General features: G+C 41.8%; 1 protein-coding gene across 2 annotated transcripts in view; it reads left to right on the forward strand.

Annotated features, from left to right (window-relative positions):
• Positions 1-3,167: 3,167 nt before the first annotated feature.
• CD109 (CD109 molecule) overlaps positions 3,168-13,375 on the forward strand; it is a 72,879-nt gene continuing 62,671 nt past the window's right edge. For both annotated transcript variants that reach the window (XM_035109603.3, XM_035109604.3), the window contains exons 1-2: positions 3,168-4,413; positions 5,517-5,677. In XM_035109603.3, the coding sequence (XP_034965494.3) occupies positions 4,301-4,413; positions 5,517-5,677 (274 nt within the window). In that variant the 5' untranslated portion in view covers positions 3,168-4,300. The remainder of the gene's footprint in view (positions 4,414-5,516; positions 5,678-13,375) is intronic.

Genomic DNA, 13,375 nt, shown 5'->3' on the forward strand with positions numbered 1-13,375 from the left:
TGACTGGTGGTGGTATAGATTTCATTTATTACATGTTGCATGTTTTGATTTAAATATGGGGTAATAATGGCTTTTTGTCTCAACTAGATGTGACATTGGAAAATCTGTGATCACATATTTCCGGGATTCCCTTGCTGGGATCAAATCAAGGCTATGTTTCTGTGGGAGATTCCTTCAACTCTCTCTCTTGTGGTGGTTTCCTGATCTGAATTGCCACCATATGAGCACCTGAAGTTGTTTTGTATCTGTAGGAGGATTGAGTCTGAGAAAATTTACCAGGAGGAAAAGGTTGACCTGCAAACCATGGTGCTATTCTAATTCAGAGCCAATCCCTGGCCACTTTTACCATGGGTGCAGGGACTTTGGAAGACTTGATTTCAGATCTCTCTCCACTGTTCCATGTGTGGCTCTGAGTGGCAAACGTTCATTTATGCATTGCCGCAGCTCAATACTTGAGCCTAGTGCACGTCTGATTCTTTCCAGCAGAGGGCTGTAGTTTCTCGGAAGAGAACAAAAGGAGCTAAGCAATTAAAGGAGTTAAAATTAAATTACTTAGTCTGCACTATTTGATAAACAATAATAAAATAATAATCTCCTGTGCCATGCCAAGAGAAAATATTTGAAATACAAACTTCTGAACTAGTAGCAATCCAACATTCAAGTCCTAAAGACATCACCTGGATATAAGTCCTAATTTCAAAGACATTACTTCCAGGCAAATTAGCTTAAAAGACTGAGGTTAATTGCTTCAATGGCTCAGAACTGCAATAATTCAAAGACCCTGAGATCATCCTTTGAGGCAGTTCTTTGTGTGCCTCTTCCACAAGTGGTCGAAACACAAAAACAGGCCTTTTCTGCAGTGGCTCCCCATTTGTGGAATGCTCTCCCAAGGGAGGTTCAGCTGACGCCTTCATTATACACCTCTGGGCATCAGCCAAAAACTTTCCTCTTCTCCCAGTCCTTTGGCTGATTAACATCAGCTGCCCTTTAAAATGTGTTGTGTAAGGGTGAATTATTGGTTTGTTTTTGTTTTTATTATGTACTTTGTGGTTTTTATATTGTAATATTTTATTGTGAACCACCCTGAGATCTACAATTGAGGGCACTATACAAGTTTAACAAATAATAGTAATAATACCTCAAATCTCAATTTTGAAATGTTTCTGAAATTTACAGGAAATATGTTTATGATTTGAGCTCCAGGCTCTGAACTTAAGCAATTTACATGGAACAAAGTTCCACAGAAATCCATAGAACTCATTGCCTAGTAAATGTATTTAGAATTGTGGGGCAAGTCAGTGGGAATACAGTGGAGTATATGGTTTACATGGAGTGTATCCACATTCCTACATCCTGACTCAGAAAGCAAACCTTGAGCATTGGAGGAGACTCTTGCATGCAATGTCTTTGTGCTTTTGGAAATTATACACATAAATTTGGTTGGGTGTAGATGCACATTGAGACATAAGGCTTCCAATGTAGTGCTCACTCATACTGAGTGTGTGGTGTGGGATGCACATTTTCAACTATCTTGTAATGCATACGGGAAGCTGCTTTGCTATCTGCTCCCTCACTGAAGTACAGAAACTGAAAACACATTTGCAGAATGCAATTAACATTGATGCACTAATTAAGAGCCCTGTTTTCATGCTAGCTTCACCCATAACTTGCATGTCTTTAGCAGAAGCTGATAATGGGTTCTGCATGAGTACATTTGCATGTACATTTGCATGTGCCCAGGGGCCTTGAGTAAATCAGAGACTACAACAAAATAAAAAAAACTTCTTTCTAGTAGCACCTGCTCTGAAGAGAGACATTGGATTCTTATCTCATTATACATGATAAAGCTATTTTTAGCCATCTCACCCCTTGGTTTTTTCCTGTAAGACCAATTGCAGTAGTTAACAGTTGTCAACAGGTTTACCACACCTATCAGCCAATCACCCATTCCCACCACCCTTCTGAGTAATACCCCTCCCCACCCTCTCACTAAGGGTCTGGTGACTTTTGTTTCAGTGTATCTGAAGAAGTGTGCATGCACACGAAAGCTCATATCGATGACAAACTTAGTTGGTCTCTAAGGTACTACTGGAAGGAATTTTTTATATTTTGTTTCGACTACGTCAGACCATCACGACTACCTACCTGTAATCAGAGACAGAAAGATGCTGAGTGGAAAGAAGTGAGCATTTTAAACAGCAGCAGTGGTTTGAATAAAGCAGGGATGGAATAACAATGTGAGGGGAAAAGTGCTGGTTTAAAACAATGATGGAAGTTTGAGTAGAGCGTAGGGATTGACCTGAGTGGAGAAAACTGGAAGTTTAAAACAAGGTTTGAGTACAGTGAGAAGGGAGTTTGGAAAGGCTCTGTTGTGCAATTGGATGCTGCCAGCAGAGGGAACAGACTGAGATAACTTTGTAATGCATCATCCTCTGCTTTCTCTTAGTGTGCCCAATTTGAACTGTTTGTCTTTCCTCTTTTCTGATTCTGCTAGCAATTAGAATCTGTGTGTGAGGGAAACAGAGCCCGAGGGCATCTTGATTGGGCTGAGCTGCTATTCATGCTGCCTACAATAACAATCAGTTACTCATGCTGTTATAGCCCTAGGACAGTATGCCACCCCACTGTGGAATTTGTTTTGTGACACCCTTCCCTCCAGATTAAGTTTATGGAGTTCAATTTACTGGTGTTCTGAAAAATTGAAGTTAAAAATGACAAGAATAGTTACACTTGCTAATTTTCATGCAGCCCTCTACATGTATGAGGCCTGGGGCAATTGTCCCAGCTACTCTCTCTTTAAAAAGTGTCTGATCTATGTATTTAAAAGCCTGAAGAGGTTGTTGCAAGACTCACACTAGATTTAGAGTCCCTAAGTAAGAAATGCCTCATACAAGATTGTGGAAGGAACTGTGGCATCCATTATCCATCTGGTAGGAGCTGGAAGTAGCAGATAAGCTGCTAGAAGTTGTTCCCAGTCTGCAGAATAATTTTAACTGATAATCATTTTTTAAAAAAACACCCAAAACATTTGTAACGCAGAAAATATACCCAGAGAGGTGAAACATGTTTCAGTTTGGGTATAGTTCTACTGAAATCATGCAACTAGAAAAGTAATCCAGACATTATTTTGAAAATATTCTCTCTCTTCAGTCACTGTGGTTAAGGCTCCACATTATTTATTTATTAACAGTATTTATAGGGCACCTTATAACTAGAAATAAAGCAAATCAGAATGAAAACAAGTTAATGTACGATACGGCATAAAAAAACAAACACAACCCTCGAAGGGTACAAACAACCTAAAATTAAAAGATGTGGGAATATATATATATAAAGGCAGTTACAACACCAAAGTGGCAAGCCCCTGTGGAGATGGCATTAATAACTTACTAAAAGTGACGAGCTGGCACTTTTATGATGAGTAAAAGTAACCAGATGATTTGGGCAACCCACCTGTGAATGATACATGTGCACATTGTGTGCCCAGTATGACATGGGCTATGGAACCTTACTCTTGTTTGTTTTGATGGCTAGGCTGCCATGATGGTGCATTGCCAAAAAAAGGGTACAGTACTGTGTAAATTGGCCAGGGGGTTGGCAAAATGGAGGGGCCCGTGAACAGGGGCATGTAATCCAGAGCTTGAGGTAAGATTTAGAACAGCGCTTCTCTCTCTTTCTGCCTTCCCTGGCACATTCTGTACCCAAAGACATCACCCTCTGCGAGGGAAACACCCTTCTCTCGCCTCTCCAACCTGTGACTCAGCTGAGGCCGTCCTCGGATTTCTTTCCACTGAGCAACCCACCCACAGCGTCGTCCAAGCGAGCCCGACTCCTTCCCTCGAGTGCCTGTTTGACAAGGGTGTGTGGGCCTGTCTGAAACGGTCGCCCCACAAACGTTGCCCGAGGGAGCTCGCGGACAAAAAGGCCCTCCCCACCCACCGACCCACGCCTCTCACAAGCTGCCGCGGGGGGGGGGGGAGAGTGGCGGCTGCGGTGGGGAGATGCCCGCACGCGGCCTTGCTCCTGCCCCGCGGCGGCCGAGGGTGGGGATGCCTTGTGGGCGTGAAGGGCGGGCGGGGTGGAGCCAGACGCTCGGGGGAGAGAAGCTGCCGCCTCCGCTTTTCCACAAGGAGCGCTTTTCACAGCCCGAGAAAGGCGCCCTCCTCCCTTCCTCCCTCCCTCCCTGCCGCCGCCGCCGAAAGGACAGGCAAACGCTGCGTGGGGAAGGAGAAGACGAGGGAGAAGGCGAAAGAGGCGCGAAGCGGCATCTCCAGGCAAAGCGGCCCATTCCCGGCGCAGGATGCTGCGGTTGTCGGACGCTGCTCCCGCGGCTCCCAGGGGCGCTCGGCTGCCCGCCGCCGTTGGGCTCACTTTGTGCCTCCTCTGGGCAACTTCGTGGGCCGAAGCTGCTGGGTAGGAACTGGAAGTGGGTGGGGAGAAGAAGATGGACGGGGTGGGTGGGAAAGGCGTGTAGGAATAAGGGAAACGGTTAGTGCCCGCTCTCCTCCTCCTGCCCTGTCCTGCACAGAAGGCCAGATTTTGCACTCATGAGGATTTCAGAACCGAGGCAAATCTTGCAAAAGTACTGAGTGTCAGACTGCAGATCACCGACAGCTCAGTTGCACACTCAGTACTGTAGTTGTAGGTGGTTTTTTGGGGGGAGGGGGGGGTCAAACCACGTACTTTGCCCGCTGCTCCTCAGTTCATAATTGCGGGGGCAATTCTTATGGGGTCCATTGGGGCTTACTCCCAGGTAAGCTAGTATACGATTCTAGCCTGTCACTACGAAAGCAGAAGATCAGTTTGCCTGAATGCACTTTCTATGAAAACTGAAAGGATGTATGTATGTGGAGCCAGAGGTCTGAGAAAGGAGATGATTAGGGGGGTTATTATACTATTTTACCAGTGGGTGGGCAAAGTTTCCCAATCTGTTCCTTTCTTATATTACCATACTTTTTGAGCACAGTGTTTTTTTCTCCTCCGATACTTGTGAGGCTTCCGGAGCTTTATTTAGCAGTAATTTCCCACCAGTTAGGACTTGTATTCTCCCCCGCACCCTTGCAACTTGGCTGAATCCACATATGAATCAGGCCAGAGATTATTTGGGAAGCTGGCACATACAGAGTCAGACCATTGGCCCACCTAGTGCAGTATAGTCCATACTGACTGGCAGAGGACCTACAGAGTTTCAGATGGGAGGGGGGCCATATGGGCCACTTGGCCCAGGCCTCCAATTCCAAAGGGGGCCTCGGTCAGCATATTCACAATCAGTAAAATAAAAAAAAGTAACAAAAGGGTTAAAAAAGGGCCACATTATCTTCCTGGTCCGGGCCTCTGCCTGGCTCTGCAAGGGCCTTATCATGGGACACAGTATCTGGAGAAGTCAAAGATTGAATCAGGAACTATCTACTGGTACATGCAAAGGAGAAGCTTTGCCACTGAGTTACAGCCTTGATGTTGGAGTAGTGAAAGGATTATCAGGCCATGAGTGCAATCTGTTTTGTCCCTTCTTTTAGACCCACATACCTGTTGGCAGCTCTTAAGAGCATCAGGCCTGGAGCAAATTTGACTATTGGAGTAGCTATGCTGAAAAAGAGCCCACAAAAGGTTACAGTAAAAGCCGAAGTGGTCTATGCAAATAACACTGTACTACGTGGGGAAGGCGTCTTTAAAAGAGGTGAGATAACTTTCTTGGCCTAAAAATAATGAAGCATATTCTGTCTGTAGTACTTTTTGATTGCAAGAAAGCCCCGTGGGTGGCTATACAGAAGTAAACACTCTGTTAAATGGGGTTTGCTTCCCAGCAAGTGGGTTTAGAATTGTAGCCTTAATGAGGGAATTTAAGACTATCATTGGTGAGTTGCCTTATGCAGATGTTCCACAGGGGGGAAATAAGTATGATGCGACAAGCACACAGAGTGCAATGAGTTTGAGTGTTTGGGGGGGGGAGGGAGGCTCAGTTAATTTCATTGTACACAGGTTGTACATTGACAATAAAGGTATTATTATTATTATTATTATTATTATTATTATTATTATGAGCTACATAGATTGAAATGTGAAATTATTTGCTGAACTGTGGTTTAAATGTACTGTATAACCATTCATGTGCTCTGTTTACTTCACCTTTGACTGTGGTTGCCATTTCCCCCCTGAATCTGCCCCTCTGCCACCTGATTTTTTAAGTGTAATCCTGAGTGACATAATTTTTACACTGTTTCTGCTTTGGAGAGACCTATGTACTCATGAAAAGAGGTGGTTTTTTTCCCTTTCCTGTTTTACTGTTAAGAGAAAGAGCAGGTAGGAGTTCTTCCAATTCTGGCAAGGAAGCCCAAAATAGAGTTGAGGAGCTTGGTCATAAATGATTCAGAATTCACCTTTCTGATATGGTAGGGAGACTTCACTTTTGTTGGATCTACTTTGGGTCCCCGCCCCCCCGAGAATCTCAGGATTATATAGAATATCAGTCAGAGCCAGCTGCAAAATACACATGATTATAATGGAAGAACAAGATGCCTCTGAGCATATTCTGAACCTAAAAAATAGTTTTTAGTACCAGAACTGAATGAGTTCGCAGTTTGCACACACATGCTCTATGTGTTTTCCGAGGTAGGAGCCCAGGAATGAATGCTGTTTTTTTTCAGGAGCATTTTTAAGGGCCCTGCAGGTCACTGGGCTAACATCACAAAACATCTGAAATGCTGCCATAGCATGTCCATTGCACTGTTCTTTTCCAAGTTTCTTTCAGTACCATGATGTATATTTATTACATTTTGTTTTGTCATTGCTTCAGAAAGCTCAGGTTATCCCATTTTTATATTCACAGTTTTTAAAGGACATCTTTAAGGTTTTTTTTTTAAAAAAACCTCTCTCAAAACAACTTACAAAAAAGTGCAATATGATACAGCTATCTACATGAAATCAGTAAGAATAAAAAGTAATAATGCAATAACGTACCAGCCCCTAAAATGCTAAAATGAAGTACCTGACTACAACCAAATCAGTTAAAGCTAGTGAACCCTTTAGGGCTTTTATGAGCATCTGAAGTGATGGAACTTGTTAGAGTGAATGTAGCAATGTGTCCCAGAGATGTTGGGCTGCTGTAGAAAAGGCTCTCTTCCTGAAAAAAGCAAGTTCTGAAAGAAAATTACTATCCTTATAACAATATTGAGGGATAGTGACTTGCCCAAGGGGAACTACTGAACTAAGCAAGGAGTTCAATCCCATAGGAAGGATTCAGTTATTGAGCATTACCAGTGGAAGCTCATAAAAGAGTTTCATTAGTGTAACAGGACTTTCTCCCTTCTCCCACCACATGTGTCCTCTGCCCCTCCAATTGGCTCATGGGGGTGGTGTTGGGAGAACCTTTTCCCCAGGTCTCTCAAGTCAAAGTCTGGCACTGTGTCAACTACACTTCAATGTTTGTCTTCCACATATATATATTTATTTCATTTCTACACCGCCTTTCATCTGAAGATCACACAGTGGTTGACAAAATAAAAACACATGAAATATGTAAAGACACATACAGTGCTACCTTGGATTAAGAACATCTTAGTTTATGAACAACTTGGATTAAGAACGCTGCAAACCCAGAAGTAGGGTTTTGGTTTGTGAACTTTGCCTTGGAATAAGAACATGTTTCACTTCCTGTTGAGTGTGTTTCATTTGTAAATTGAGTCCCCCGCTGCTATGGGAAAGCACGCCTTGGTTTAAGAACGCTTTGGTTTAAGAATGGACTTCTGGAACAGATTAAGTTCGTAAACCAAGGTACCACTGTATCTAGAAAGGAGTGGGATAGCTGTGCTGTTGTTTCCCTTAAAAATGCACGTTGGTGTGTTCTAGAGCATGAAAGGATGTCTTGTAAGCAAGAAAGGGTGAGTCTTACAGGCTATTTTTCCCTTAAGAAATCCTGAACAAAATTGCACTTACAGCGCAATTCTATGCATGCTTACTGAGAAGGAAACCAGGTTATGTCCAGTGGGCGCTACTACCCATGGTTAGATACATATGCCAATGCGGGAGAGTGTAAATGCAAGAAGTAGTATAAAGCTAACAAAGTGGTAGGCATTCCTGAAAGGGAAAGTTGATGTCCACTTTTATGTTGAGCACTAAGCCTCAAAAGCAATGAAAGTGTGTGTGTGTGTGTGTGTGTGTGTGTGTGTGTGTGTGTGTAGGAATGTATTGCTAGTTGCAATGTAAAATCAATGTCTGTGCCACTCATACTGTCACTTAGCATTCTGCAATTACTGTATGTGTTTTGCTGGGGAAGGTATCACATTTTCCAGATACACAATGTTGTCATCTTGGTGTGGTGAAATGTGATGAAAGAACAACTCTTGAGGAAAGGCATGGATGAATAACTATTTTGTGCATTCCTAATAAACCAATACCAACAATGCGGAAAGGCCCTTATTAGTATTAGTAGCAGCATTCTCTACACAGCCACATTTGGCCACGGGAGGCAACTGCATATCATTTGGGACTTTCCAAATATATGGGATATTTCCCAGGAGATAGCAAGTTGGCATTATAGCAGAGCTGTGTTTTTAATGTAGCTATAAAGCAGATCCTGTGCATGCCAATTGCCTAGCTTTATTGGGCAGGGAAGAGCTGTAGCTCAGTGATCTGTTTTGCATGTAGAAGTTCCCCAGTATCTCCAAGGAGAGCCACTGCCTGTCAGTTTAGAAAAAAACTGACCTAGATGGATCAGTGGTCTGACTCTGTATAAGTCAGCTTTCTCTGTTCTGTAAAAAAAATAAGGATTAATTCATATGTTTACTCTTTGTGTAGTAGACACCTGCATTTAACACGTGAGACAGATGTTTCAGAGGTCCATCCATGTATAAATCCTAGTGTGTAATATTCTCTCTTCCTACCCTTTCTTGCGTGGGTAGAGTCATGTCATTGAGTCTTGGTGGAACACCATGCTCACACTTTCCCTTAGGTGAATGTTGAAATATGACACTGATTCACTGATAATTAAACAGGTCAGTGGATGAATCCGCCCATATATTCAACATGATCTCAGAACTAGTAAAGACATACTGACTAGATTTCAGCTGTTTTTATTAGCTTCTTTGACTGTTTTCAGCAACGAGGGAGCTATATTGTTTCATTGCTGTTATCCCTCATTTGGAAAGCTGAAGCAATATTGCTCAAATACAGATTGCCAAGAGACGACACCCTAAGACGCTGAAAATAACTTGTAGATAGCACCTGCGAGACCAGGGTTCAAGTCCCCGCTTGACCATGATGCTCACTGGGTAACTTTGGGCCAGTCACTGTCTCTCAACCTAACCTACCTCACAGTGTTGTTGGGATTAAATGAGGAGGGAGAGAACCATGCATGCCACATTGAACTCCTTGGAGAAGAAGGTGGGCTATAAGTGCAATAAATAAGTAAATAAATTATGACATATTCACTTTAGACGTGAACTATTTAAATAATTTTGAACTGAGGCCTTCTCATTCTGAATGGCAAGTCAAGTTTTTATTTTTTTGTAAACCTCTGAGAGGTTTTCTTACAATGATTTTTTTCTTTAGTTTTCCTGGTCACCTCCTTCAAACAGCTTCAATTTCCCTGGTTCTCTTAAAATTGCCTTCTAGTAGAATATGGTTTGGCTTCTAGGTGTAGGGTGAGAAAACCACAAGGACAGAAACCATCATTACTAAGCCTTTCATCTCTAGAAAAGAGACTGAAATGTGTTCTTCCTTCATATCAGACACTGTAGTATCTCTCCAACAAGCATTTGGATCTTTAGCTCATCTAAAAAGCAACTAACCTCATCATACACACACCAAACTACAGTATGCACTAGTTACAGGTAGGTAGCCGTGTTGGTCTGCCGTAGTCGAAACAAAACAAAAAATTCCTTCCAGTAGCACCTTAAAGGTAAAGGGACCCCTGACCATTAGTTCCAGTCGTGACCGACTCTGGGGTTGTGGCGCTCATCTTGCGTTATTGGCCGAGGAACCGAGGGAGGTTTAACCCACAGCGCCAGAGACTTACTTACTTATGCCTAGAGGCCAACTAAGTTTGTCATTGGTATGAGCTTTCATGTAGCTCTAAGGCTGCCTTCAGATGTCTTTTAAAAATAGGATAGCTGCTTATTTCCTTCACATCTGATGGAAGTTACAGGTAGGTAGCCGTGTTGGTCTGACGCAGTCAAAACAAAATAAAAAAATCCTTCCAGTAGCACCTTAGAGACCAACTAAGTTTGTCATAGGTATGAGCTTTCGTGTGCATGCACATTTCTTCAGATACACTGAAACAGAAGTCACCTCTGACAAACTTAGTTGGTCTCTAAGGTGCTACTGGAAGGATTTTTTTATTTTGATCTGATGGAAGGGCATTCCACAGGAAAGTTACCTACTGAGTTTCATGACATAGTGGATATTTGGACTCGGGTGTCTCTGGTTCACATGGAACACTTTGCTAGCATGCAACACTCTGGTTCCTGGTTCTGTTTTAGCAATCTTCTCACCAGCACGTATCTAAGATTTTTGACTCTTTGATGACAACTCTTTTTTCTTGGTAGCTAATTTTGACAACATTAGTGTGTTAATCTGAAAAACCACCACCACCACCACCTTTTAAAATGCATTGCAAACACAATCTATGCGCATGTCCCTTCCTTAAATAAATCACATTACTGTAATATGTATACCTGATTTTAAATATATGCAAGTCAAGAGCTATTACCAGTTATGAACACCTTAAGACTTAATTTTGAACGTTCAGACTTTACATTGGTAATGAACGTTTTTGCGGATACGTGAATTGCTCATCATGCTTTCAAATCCTCTAATAATATTACATCTGAAATGCTGACATAAAAGATCTTACCTTTGACAGAATACACTATGTGAAATGATGAGCTCCTCTGGTGTGTGCATCAGATGTTGTTTTACCAGAATCTGTAGTTTATACTAATAATATAAAGTCTAAATTGACATGTAACAATAACAGCTACTGGGCATTTGGAACTAGCTTGCTTCTTTATTTTCAGTGTTTTTCTTTCATTTTTATGAAAAAGTTGACATATTTTGCTTTGAAATTCAAGACAGTGTTTGGTTTATGCTTTGTAAAAGCTCTAGGCTCTGGGCATTTTATTATCAATGATAAGGAATACATGTTTGGGGCTTCTGTTTAACTGAATCAATTACTAGGTCTCAAGGCTCATAAAGGAAAGACTTTGGTAGTGTTACTCTCATAGTGAGGCCAACAGAATGCAAGCCTATGCTGGTGTGGCCTGTGCAGTTTATGAGAACAGTTCTCATGACAGAGGTTGGCAGCCTTACATTATTGGTGGCTGCTTTGTAATAGAGATTCAAAATGAAAAAGTCAAGGATGCTACAGGATGGCAAGATTATACTTGGCAGAAGTTTAGAAAACCTTGCAACGGTTCATATCTTTTCCATCTGATGAATAAGAAAGTAGGATTTAACAAAAATCTCATTCATATAAGATACATTTTAGGTGTGCACCAAGAAATGTAAAGTATTATTGCAACAAAGAAGCACTTAGAAATCCTGCAAGTATGCTTGGAGCCAAAGACAATCCCAGCTATGTGTTAAGAGTACCTTACACTCACTAGCAACCCTGGGGCTGTTGCTGTGTAATGTGTGAAATAGTCTAGAGAGGTATCCTCTTTAATTCAGTCCTAAGGGGTGGCACTTGGCTATATATATTGCTGATGGCTCAATTCATTTTTATTTTGGAACATTCTCACCTAATTATACAATAGTACCCAGAGGTAGGGATGTGGGTGGCGCTGTGGGTTAAACCACAGAGCCTAGGGCTTGCTGATCAGAAGGTTGGCGGTTTGAATCCCTGCGACAGGGTGAGCTCCCGTTGCTCGGTCCCAGCTCCTGCCAACCTAGCAGTTCGAACGCACATCAAAGTACAAGTAGATAAATAGGTACCGCTACAGCAGGAAGGTAAATGGCATTTCCGTGTGCTGCTCTGCTTCGCCAGAAGCGGCTTTGTCATGCTGGCCACATGAGCTGGAAGCTGTATGCCGGCTCCCTCGGCCAATAACGCGAGATGAGTGCCACAACCCCAGAGTCGGTCATGACTGGACCTAATGGTCAGGGGTCCCTTTACCTTTACCTTTTACCCAGAGGTAGGAGGAACTTATAATTTGTGATCTTAAAAAGGGCGAGGCAGTTTTGTTTAGCAGCCATGAAGAGTTGCCGTTGCAAATATATTGGGCATAAAATAAGCGATGCAAGAGATTCTCTAGATTTTAAAAGTTTTTCTAAAGTGATAGTAAAGTGTTAAGGTGTTGACTTGCATCAGTCTTCAAAGACTCAGAAGTGATATAATTGCTGCTTAATTGAGTGTAGGGAGAAATCTTGATAAGGGAGTTGGGGGGGAAATAAATCCCAGCCAAAACTTACTAAACAGATAGAGACTATGCAAATACCGTAGCTTTCAAGCTCAGACAAGCTGTGATCATATATAAACATTGGAAAAATGTCCATGCCAGCAACTGAGTCCTGCTTGCTTAACAATATAAAGGAGCCTATTTTATATGCCAAGCTAGAAAACACTTATGAATGCTAAGTTGTTAAATAGCAACACAGCAAGGACAGGGTTTGATAGTCTATGAATCTCAAATTATAACATAAACATGCCATTAAGTTTCACTTAAAGCTCTGTTTTGCCAAGTGACTCATCAGATATTGCTAGTTTCCAGGGTTAGTCCTGGAAAAGTTGAAGCATAATTCCGAGTTAACGCATCTCCAGAAATACTTTCAAGCAGTAGATGAATTTAAGCCATTGCATTCCGTTTTCCTTGTTGATCAGAAGAAAAAACCAATAGTACAAAACAATAGCAGAGGATTAATCTTCCCAACTCTTAAAATAGAATAGGATAAAATCTAATAGTGTTACTTAATAAGCTTAGTTTTCTGATAATGTGAGCTCCATTTCTCCTGAAGAAATATAGGAGTGATATTTCTGTGTGGCAGTCCAAATACCACTTTTGAATTCAGTAACACCCTACCTTGACCCACTGTCATAACTCTCTGTGCTGTACTTTGTTTGCCCAATGTACCATTTTGCTAGCGGGTAACAGTCTGGAATGGGGGAACAATTTTATTCCACTTTTCCCAGAGCAGTGAAAAGGCTTTGATTGTAAAAAATTCTAGTTTTAATAAACTCAGAATAAGATACATTTTAAAAGTCTGTTATTATTCTTGTGGATCTGGGGGTCTTTTTTGTTTTAGTGTTTTTTATATACTTGTAGTTTTAATTGTTGCAAGCTGCTATGGATGGGCTTTGCCTAAAAAAGCAGCATATAAATATTTTTTAAACAAATAAATAACTTAAAAATAAAGGGTTGTGCTAATGCCTCCATATGCATTG

The sequence above is a fragment of the Zootoca vivipara genome, chromosome 3, assembly GCF_965207765.1.
Source record: "Zootoca vivipara chromosome 3, rZooViv2.hap1.1, whole genome shotgun sequence".
Lineage (NCBI taxonomy): Eukaryota > Metazoa > Chordata > Lepidosauria > Squamata > Lacertidae > Zootoca > Zootoca vivipara.